General features: G+C 33.7%; 1 protein-coding gene across 1 annotated transcript; it reads left to right on the top strand.

The window, feature by feature from the left end:
- Window positions 1-290: 290 nt before the first annotated feature.
- LOC133201025 (uncharacterized) lies at window positions 291-4,950 on the top strand. The gene is made up of 6 exons (XM_061336829.1): window positions 291-303; window positions 2,625-2,791; window positions 3,046-3,170; window positions 3,952-4,100; window positions 4,449-4,509; window positions 4,770-4,950. The coding sequence occupies exons 1-6, from the start codon at window positions 291-293 to the stop codon at window positions 4,948-4,950; spliced, it is 696 nt and encodes a 231-aa protein (XP_061192813.1).
- The last annotated feature ends 4,805 nt before the right edge of the window (window positions 4,951-9,755 follow it).

Below are 9,755 nucleotides of genomic sequence, written 5' to 3'. Positions count from 1 at the left end.
TGCTGAATTATAAGGGCAGTAATTAATCTTAGAACTAAATTGCACTTTGCACTACATTTTGGTTAAAAGAAATAATCATGCAGGCAGCAGTAACTAAATCTCATGTATTGAACACATTTTTTTTAAGAAAAAAAAAATAAGAGTTTTCAAAATGTTAAAGTAGAAAACTTACCCTTCTGTATTTTGATACATACAGTCCTTCTCATTGTGATACAACATACATGTACCATTAATTTCTTAAGTCAACGATAACCTTGACCTACAGGGGTATAGTACTGTACGCCAAACAGATGTCACCAGTGGGTATTAATTATTAAGATACATTATTAATTTAATAATTACCCGTAAACGCGGGACCCTTTCATCGTAATTTGATTTTTTGATAAAAGTACAACTTTTCTATAATAGAATAAAGGTAAACGTAAATTAATAAACTTGCTTACTGATTTCTTATAATGGTATTAATATAAATGGACACTGTTTCCTCAGATAGATTTGGTTAATAATGATAACAATTTCGAAACAGAAGATCAACATAAAAAGAAATTCAAGCAAATAAGCAAATGAAAGGGGTGGGGGGGGGGGGGTATGTGACATATAATTCAAAAAGCTATAAAAAAAAATCACACAGGACAGACAGTGATTAAAAAATATATTTACAGTTACCTCCCTATGCAGAGGGCCATTTTACCTTAATTACAGTCTTGGCACAGTACATGTAGTTCTTGCATACATGTATCATATAAATGTACATGTATAGGTGTATGGAATGCTAATTTTTTATCGGGACCAATCCCTTATAATTTAAGTTTTTCAAATACTACCGGAACCACCCTTGAAAAATATTTTATTTAATCAAGAGTTTATAGGTCATATGACAACGCATGCCCTAATACATTAATGGTCAACGTGCCCTTAATCTGACCTTGATCTACATACAATATTCGTTCTCTCTTAATCTTTCAAAGACAACGGGTATGCTGAATTTATAATTTGTCCTTATTAACAGGACACGAATTTGGCCTTTTTTTTCATCCAAAAATATGACAATATAATTGATGAGATTAAGGTTAGAAGCTATATAAAATGATAGCGGAATACACATCCGCAAAACAGAAGATCGGAGACCATACCTCCCTCATCGTGCAGAAGGTAAATATGGGAGATAACTCATCTTTATTTTGACTTTTTTGTATCTTTTTAAACTTTTAACATTTATTAAGTCTTGAATATACATTAAACTATACTAGCATATTGTATAAAAATGTTAATTAACGAATCATTTTTACTGCTTGTGATTTCAAATTTGAAGAAATGATTCATTTGCTCATTTCCTGAAAAATCGGGAAATTTAAGTTTTTTGATTTGATTTTTGCATATTATTTTGATCTGAACCTTAATTTTGCAAAAATCTGTGATAGTTAATGGATGATATATCCCAATTGTGATTTCAAAATTGAAAGAAGAACTAGCTTTTGTTATTTTGAATTTGCTACTATTGTCTTGAACTTCCTTACAGTGCTAAAATCATGAAGACGATGCTGTTTCTTATCGTGTCATGTTTGATAGCGCATGCGTATGGGCAATTTAATCCTGTCTGTAAGTAGATTTTATCACAAAAAATTTCGTTTAAAAAAATATGAATAATTGTAGTGGAAAAGGATTTATTTTGTAATATCTCAAAGCACCTGGAGACCGAATTTGAAAGTTGAAGTACGTCATATTTAAACTGATAAATTGGGAGAGATCTTCAAAAATTATTATCAGAAAGTCAGACAAATAATATCGCCGATATTCATATATCACTGGCTTATCTGTTATAAGGAAAAACATGTTTTAATATTTTTGTGCAAATATTACTTTTAATGATTAAAAACAATTTTTGAGATGAGTTATACTTAAATAATCAAAATCAATATCGTGTACATAACAGAGCTGTCCCAAAATCTTGATTATATCGAGCTTTGTCTTTGAGAAATCGAAGTATAAACTCGAAATACTGATAAGATCTATCGCACATTCTATTCTATATACACCATATACTGCATGTCGAATTCTTTTAGTTCGTTAGGGTCAATGTCTTTGGGTATTCATGTTATTGGTTCGTGGGAACGCAATTTTGCAGGTAGCTCATAAGTTATCGTTCTTGGGTATTGAGGGAGAACCCACGAACAATAATGATTCCACAGTATTGGACATATCGATGCTTTGAGATGTCAGAGTTCAACGATTTGTAAAAGGGGAATAAATTGTTCATATATTTGTCACGTTATCATGTTCAACTAGTCATTGTTGTAAGCTTATTTAACTACTTAAACCATTGCTTTCAAGTGGAGATGTCGTCTTAATTTTACTAAAGCAATCCCTCCTATTTGTCAGTGGAGATGTCCCATGAATTTTATTAAAGTTACCCCTTAATTTTGATAAGTCATCCTTTTATTTTTTATTTTGAGGGGTCGTCTTCATTTTATCAAAGTTATCTTTTGTGTGTGGGGGGAGGGGGGAGGGAGGGGGGTTCAGTGGAGGTGTCGCCTTAATTTTAACAGAGTTATTCCTCTTGTGTGTTTTTTCAGTGGATGTGTTGCCTTAATTTTATGAGAGTTATACCTCTTGTGTTTTTTTAGTGGAGGTGTCGTCCTGCACACAGAGCCAGCTGGTCATCACACTGACCGGGGCTTCGGACACCGGGACAGTGTACATCCAGGGCCGGACCGCGGCCTGTCAACAAACGACCAGCAGCGTGGGGACCGTCTCTCACACCTTCCTCTTCAGTTCGTGTGGCCTCCAATGGGTAACTGTCTTATTTGCATTCACATCTATAGGACAACAAAGTTACAGCGAACATATTTATTATGTATTCACCGTTACCAATAAGTGATATGCATTCCAAATAATTAGTACAATTAATATTTTTATTTGTTCTGGATTGATTTGTCTCAATTTCATTAATACCAATACTGCTTGACAGTAATTCTTAACTTAACAAATTGTATTTTATCGTCGTGAAAATATGTTGGTAACAATATATTTGGACCGTGATTGCAGGAGGAGTCGTTCAAAATCATTGTGCAGAAGAATGCATTGTACCAGACTGGTGAAGACAAACAGATCCCTGTTATGTGTATAACCGATCTCTCAGACATAGAGGTGACGAACAACCTTAACGCTCTGTGAGTAGAAACCGTTCTTTTATACTGAAGGTGACAAACTACCTTAATGCTCTGTGAGCTTTGCCAATATGCATCACATAGAAACGTAGACTATGTTTATGACATTCTAACTTAAAGCTTTACAACTAAAATGATCAATGGACAATCAATCTCTAATGCCTCCCAATGATCTATTTATCTGCAACCTATTTACATTGGCCAATGTTTTCTTCAATAATAACCATATCAGTAATATCCGCCCGTATACCTTCCCAGGCGTGGATCCAGGGACTTTTTCCGTGGGGGGAGGGTTTAGGGGTATCAACTGTAAGAAATATCAGACTCGCAAATATTTTGACTCCCCCCTTCAAAAAAAAAAACTTCTTCTCGAGCCGAAAAACTTATTTTCTGTGTTTGTTAAGGGGAGTGGGTTATAGAAGAAGACTCTTTACTTCAGATATATTACTCTCCTTAATTTATTTGGAGGAGTCAGGATTTTTTTTTTTTTTGGGGGGGGGGGGGTGGTTCGTTGCTTTTACATAAATTTATTAAGTTTCAAAATCCTAGGGGGATGGTGTCCGATCGAACTCCCCCGGCGCCTCCATTCCATTTAAATCATACTTCTTAACTGCATCGTATTTCTTTGGTGTTTCTAACTTTTTTTGGTTATCGTTGGGACAGGAGGCAAGACTAACATTTCCATTTATGTATATCGGGGTCGCTACATCTGAATTATCAAGTTCTCCATTGTCGGTCGGTTATTATATCATGTACCCCAAAAGGTAGACTTAATTTCCCACAGGGACAAAGATGATGACACGGGAAAAAACCTGACAGTGAAACCCACCGCCACCATGACACTCTATAGCAACGGATTAGATGTGGGCGGAGGAAACGTCAAACTGACAGATGCTATTACCATGGGATTACAGCTGGGAGCAGATTTCGTCAGTAAGAATGTGTATTTCGATCCCGACCTAATTTCTATTAGCATGCAACGGCAAATCTTAGTGCATTGTCATATATATATTTGTTTATTAAATTAGAAAAACGTACATTAGCCATGTATTCAGATAAATTTCTTTCAAATATTAATGATCGTTACAGTAAAGCAATATTCGGAGGTATATATTAAACGAAGCCTTTCACATCTTAAGCCTTCATACTTTCAAAATGTTTTGTTGGGGATATTCTAAAATCGTTATGTCAAATGCGAAAATAGATGTCTATTTTGGAAGGGAATTATTCACAAGAGTTTTAAAAAGCCATCTAAAAGTGAGTTTTCTAAATTTTCTTTAGGCGATTTCGATATTCTGGCGTCGTCGTGCACTGCCTCAGGGATCTCCATCATTACGGATAGGTATGTATCGCATGCTACTTATTATAAGAAAAAAAATCTTGAATAATTCAAGTGCATGTATAATTGTCTTGAAATCTGGAAATCTGAATAAAAAATATCAATTATCAAGTAATGATTGCACTCAAATCGCTGATATGCATGTTTCTATTGTTTTCAATGATTAATCTAAAATATAACAATAATTCCCGCTCAAGAACTCAATTTTTAGGTACTGTAGTTAAATCAAACTTCTTACATAAACTTTTTTTATACTTCCGCAGCTGCGCACCAGACACAGCCTTGTTCCCGAACTTTGCTAAGCCTTTACAGGGCTACCTGGCCGCCACCTTTGGGGCCTTTAGGACCACCTCTCTTGACGGAGGTTCTGTAGCTATGACATTTTCCTGTACCCTGAAAGTCTGTCTGGGCACCTGTTCTCCAGTACGTAGTTTGATGTCATGATTTCGTTAAAGGTTCATTAGTATTTGAACAGAATGAACACTTTGATGTAAATAAGTGGAAACTGTCTAAACCAACACCTGTGAATCCGTTTCACTGTGAATTCTGATCCTTATTTTAATTCCCATTTTACTATTTTCTATGTACTTTACACTGTGCAATCTGACACACTGTCTTTTCCGAGGCAAACAGGATTCAATGTAGTTCCAAGTAGGCAAGGTCATATTTAACAACGGCCATTGCATTGGTTTGTTTTTCGTCCCCTCGGAGAGAATTTCTCACTAATGCTGGGAGGATGTTCAAATCAGGATTTTCGATAGAAAAAATTATAAACAGTGTCATTTTTGTAGAGGGTTTAACAAACGAAACTGTTGATCAAACGAGACTGTTGATCGTACATGTAAGGTTGAGTATTAAATGCAATAAGGATGCATACATGGACATTTAAACATGACTTGGCCTCAAAGCAATAAATTGAGAATAAACTTAAGTCAAAATTTAGATATTTAATATCCTGATATTACTTTTACAAACATATTTGAAAACTTGAAAGTTTGTTTAATATTTAAAAGCAAACAGATCGCAAAAACTTTGTTTATTCTTTAATTTATATCAAAAGTTATACTGATTTGAAATTTTGACTAAAATCTGTTCCCAGTTTATGCTCTTGTGACCAGCTCATACTTTTCAGCATCAAGCAGTACGCTATTTGGGGCTATTTTCTTTCTGTCGACCAATGTTGATAATTGAACGTTAAAAAACAAATCTTTCTCTCGAACTATTTCAAGAAATAAATTTACCTCATTTTTAATTTATTGTTATTTTTAAGTGGATGGTTTGTGAAATTGTGTAATATTTAACACAGTGCATGGCATTCAAAATGTCTGGCGAGGGCTCAAGTATTTCTTCCAGACCTGTCATTTATTATTTTTAAATACATGTATATTCGTTAAATGATATTAATTAACGTTGCAGGTTGCTTGCTCTAACGGAGAAAATGGGTACGGAAGAAAGAAGAGATCTCTGGTCAAGCGTCAGGCTGCTCCCGACAACGAAATAGAAGAAATCAATGTTGGTGCGACGCTTAAAATCACCACGGAATCTGTTGTCCTTGAGAGTAAGTTCTTTTTTTTTTTTTTTACAGAAGTGGATCAGTGCCACTTTTTTTCTTTCCTTAACATTCCAATTTTAAAGTTAATTTTATCCAGCTTTACATACATGTAAATAATAACAACGTGGCACTATCTGTCTTACCTTTATTTTGTTCAAACAGTATTTTCAATATATTGTTTTTTTTTAAGTCTCGTAACAAGAGATGAAGAACTGATAACTCATATTCTTTAAAAATTACTTTCTTTTTAAAGCTGAATTGGAATTTTCCTCATTTAAAAAAAATGTTTATTTTTCAACTCTTTTATACATAACTTATCTTTGTTTACAATGTAAATGTCTAACATGCACAAGTATTTTTCAAATTTTGCAGTCAAGTGACCACAATGTTATTTTATCATGTTTGTTACATGAATGAATAAAATAAACCTGCGTAAATAACTATAATTTTAGATCCAGAGGACGATAACGAGGTCTGCATTGGGAAAGCCCCTTTCATTGTAGCTACTCTAGCTGTGATTACCGCCTTAGTGACCTCAGCCGTGACAGCCTTGACCTTCCTGAAGAAGAACAGAGCCAACGCGCAAGCGCTAAAGAAACTTGATCCTTCTGGCCTCACATCTGTTTCGTTATCTTAATTCCGTCACAAAGGAACTGCGATCCCAATTTTCCTGAACACAGAACTTTTACAAAATGTGATTGAATAGTGCTATATTTTTCTGAAATTTTCAAAATTTTGTTCTCACTTTCTTATCAATAAATCCTGAGCATGCAGACTTGATTTTATTGTATTTAAAGCTACAAAATTAAATGATTAAGTATATTTTAAAAAAATGCTACAAAAATAAAGTTTTTCTGATATTCACACCCACGCGCAGACAAGAGCATGCGCGTTCACTCTGCATCTTATTTTTTTTATATTGGTTTTAATTTGTCTGCTTTGTATGTTGTAATATCCGGCTTTATCCCGAATGGTGTCTAGGAACACAGAATGGATCAAAAAGGTACAGAAAACCCTTTACAAAGACAAAAGTGCATGTCAATAAAGGTGAAATCAATTTTCTTTTATTTAAAAGCTACAGAATTTATTTTGCATTAAATCATAATTTTACAGAATTATTTGACGAAACGAAAAGAAGGATAAGAGTAATGTCGAAATTTAAAAGTACATCTCATATCAATTCAAAAAGAAAAAGACTACATGTATATGGACATCAATAGTAAACATAATGCAAAAGTACCAAATAAACACAAATACAATATACTTTAACTTCAGCAATTTACAAATATACATGTACCTTAGAAATACAAGATCATATAAAATCGATTACGTCAGATTTGTGGTGATTTTGGTTTAATTCAAACAAGTGATATACAGATTTTTTATTGGTGTTTTGCCGCCTGTTTTGTTCAAATGTTGAGTGCATCATTTGCTAAAGCATCGTTGACGTCACATTCTTTGATCACGTGGGGAGTTTTCAGGTTGAATTCGTGTTTAGTTATTCCCCTTTCTCCTAAAATTGGAAAAGAGAATTGAATTGTATTTCACTGAACTCTTTCTAAATGTTGGCATGCAATATTTTAAAAAAAGGTAATTATATCGTACAGTCGAGAGGGTCTATAAGTATTAAGACAAGGAGCTGATAAATTAACTTCATTTCTTTAGAAGTAGTAGAGTGGGGCCACATGATGGTATGATGGTGGCTTAAAGAAATTAACTTCATTAAGCCACCTTTAAGCCGTCTCTAAGCAAAATCTTATGAAATTGTTTTACGTCCTGTGACAATAGGGAATTAAAGTTTGAAACGGAGATATAGAAGGTATGTTTACTCTGAGTATTATACAAATATTGTTGTCAGAGGTACAAGCAAAAATAAATCGTGAGGTTGTATTGAGAAATCTCTATCTATTAAATTGTTTAAAAAGAACAAGATTGCGGCACCATTATAAAAATAAATCTAATGAAAGTGGACTAGGCAATATATGCAAAGTTTAAAACAATTTGTGTGTAGGAATAGGGTTGGGAATGGACGGGAATGAGAGGGCCTTGCTCCCCATTGCACTATGACATTGAAAAAGTATTATTTGATTGATGTTAAATGCGTGGTTTATATGTATAAAGGATGTATAACAGGTCAGGACTCAATCTTTTATTTGTTGAAATTAAAAAAAAAATGAAGGTGTCGAGAAAATTTAAAAAAAAAAAAAATCAGGCTTTGTTTTAACGGAAATCAAATTTAAACCTTTATCTAATAATCGTCAGCATCATCACGTATTTTAAAAAAAAGTAAAAGGAAATGTAGAATGTTTTTTTTAGGAACAGCGGCATCCTAAACGTTCAGTAGATAAACTTTGCCCCTGGAATATGTGTGATCTTTCAAAAACGAACATTATTTCATTATTAGATTTACAAAGGACTCAGCACCGACGCTCACCGCCCCCTTTCCCATTTTAATTTTTATTTATTTATTTTTTTGATTATTTTAATTATTTTGACTTATTTATTTCGTACATTTTGTTTGTATATACTTTAATGTAAGATTACACGTAACGTTCAGGCACCCTATATTCTGCAATTTCTGAATTTGCCACTGATTTACATTGTACAAACTGTAAACAAACTCACCAGTTACGAAACATAGACTTGTTTTTATTTTGTTTATACTTTTGCAAAGTAATTCCTTGTGACAATATGTCTGGATCTTTAAATCCAGGTTATACATACCGTTAGTAGACTTCAAATCGTTGTAAAGTTTTACTCCAAAGTCTGGATCAACAAATAAAGTCTTCATCTCTTCTAGAGTTATGATATCATCCTCATTCTGGTCATAGGTGTGGAAGTTACATTGATTGGCTAGAATCCAAATGACGTAACGTCCGGTATGCTTCTCAAATTTGAAATAGTATATATCACAAATCAGTACAGTTGCACACAATTGTCATAACTATAAACCTCTTTCGGTGTTAAGAGTTTTTTTTTTATCATTTGAATGAAAGAGAACAGAATTTAGAAATCTCACTTACCCTACAACTATCATTTGACCTTTTGAACTCCCTCGTGACGCTGAATCCAATACCCCAGCCCCCCCCCCCCCCCCCCCCTAGAGTTTACATTGCCGGACAATGAAAATTTGGTACTGGTGTCTTTGTATTGAATTCTGTGTTCCAATTTTACCCCGGCCTCAAATGTACCTTTTTTGTCTAGATTCAAGGTTGCGCCAATGAGGGATTCTGATTTTTGAGAGTGGATCTGTGCCACCAGAGTTGCAAAAAACGCAGATGAAGTTCAATTTCCCCTATTCATGAAAGTGGGAAAATATTGGAAAATGGATTCTATTCAAATGATAATATCAATCTTGGTCTATTTCTCAACGTTTTTGCTTCACAAAAAATAATCTCAGATATCACTGGATCTATTATCATTCAGAATAAATATCCTCAACAATAGTGTGCCTTTGCTTTTTTGGTAAAACTTGGAAAGAGTTGATTGTTATATCAAAGATTTTAATTTAGTTAATCTAAACAATATTTTATTATAAATTGCACGTAATAGGATTGGACAGCAGGCATTGCCTATCGACATATACGTCCTCTCCATAAAAGAGCAAAGATTTTAAAACTAGAATTCTCGTTTCGTTAAAACTCTGCTTAAATCGTCTGTCATTTAAATCATATGAAATAAAGTATTCTAATAAAAG

Source organism: Saccostrea echinata, unplaced genomic scaffold (genome assembly GCF_033153115.1).
Source record: "Saccostrea echinata isolate AGI-Se365-2 ecotype Australia unplaced genomic scaffold, CSIRO_AGI_Sech_v1 ptg000042l, whole genome shotgun sequence".
Classification (NCBI taxonomy): domain Eukaryota; kingdom Metazoa; phylum Mollusca; class Bivalvia; order Ostreida; family Ostreidae; genus Saccostrea; species Saccostrea echinata.
The sequence above is the reverse complement of the archived record's forward strand: the minus strand, read 5'-3'. Positions and strand labels throughout refer to the sequence as shown.

Bases quoted from the DNA above. Each gene is read 5' to 3' on its own strand.
- LOC133201025 (XM_061336829.1), top strand. The intron at 2,792-3,045 runs GTAACTGTCTTA...CCGTGATTGCAG, and splicing joins GTTCGTGTGGCCTCCAATGG to GAGGAGTCGTTCAAAATCAT. The intron at 3,171-3,951 runs GTGAGTAGAAAC...AATTTCCCACAG, and splicing joins ACGAACAACCTTAACGCTCT to GGACAAAGATGATGACACGG.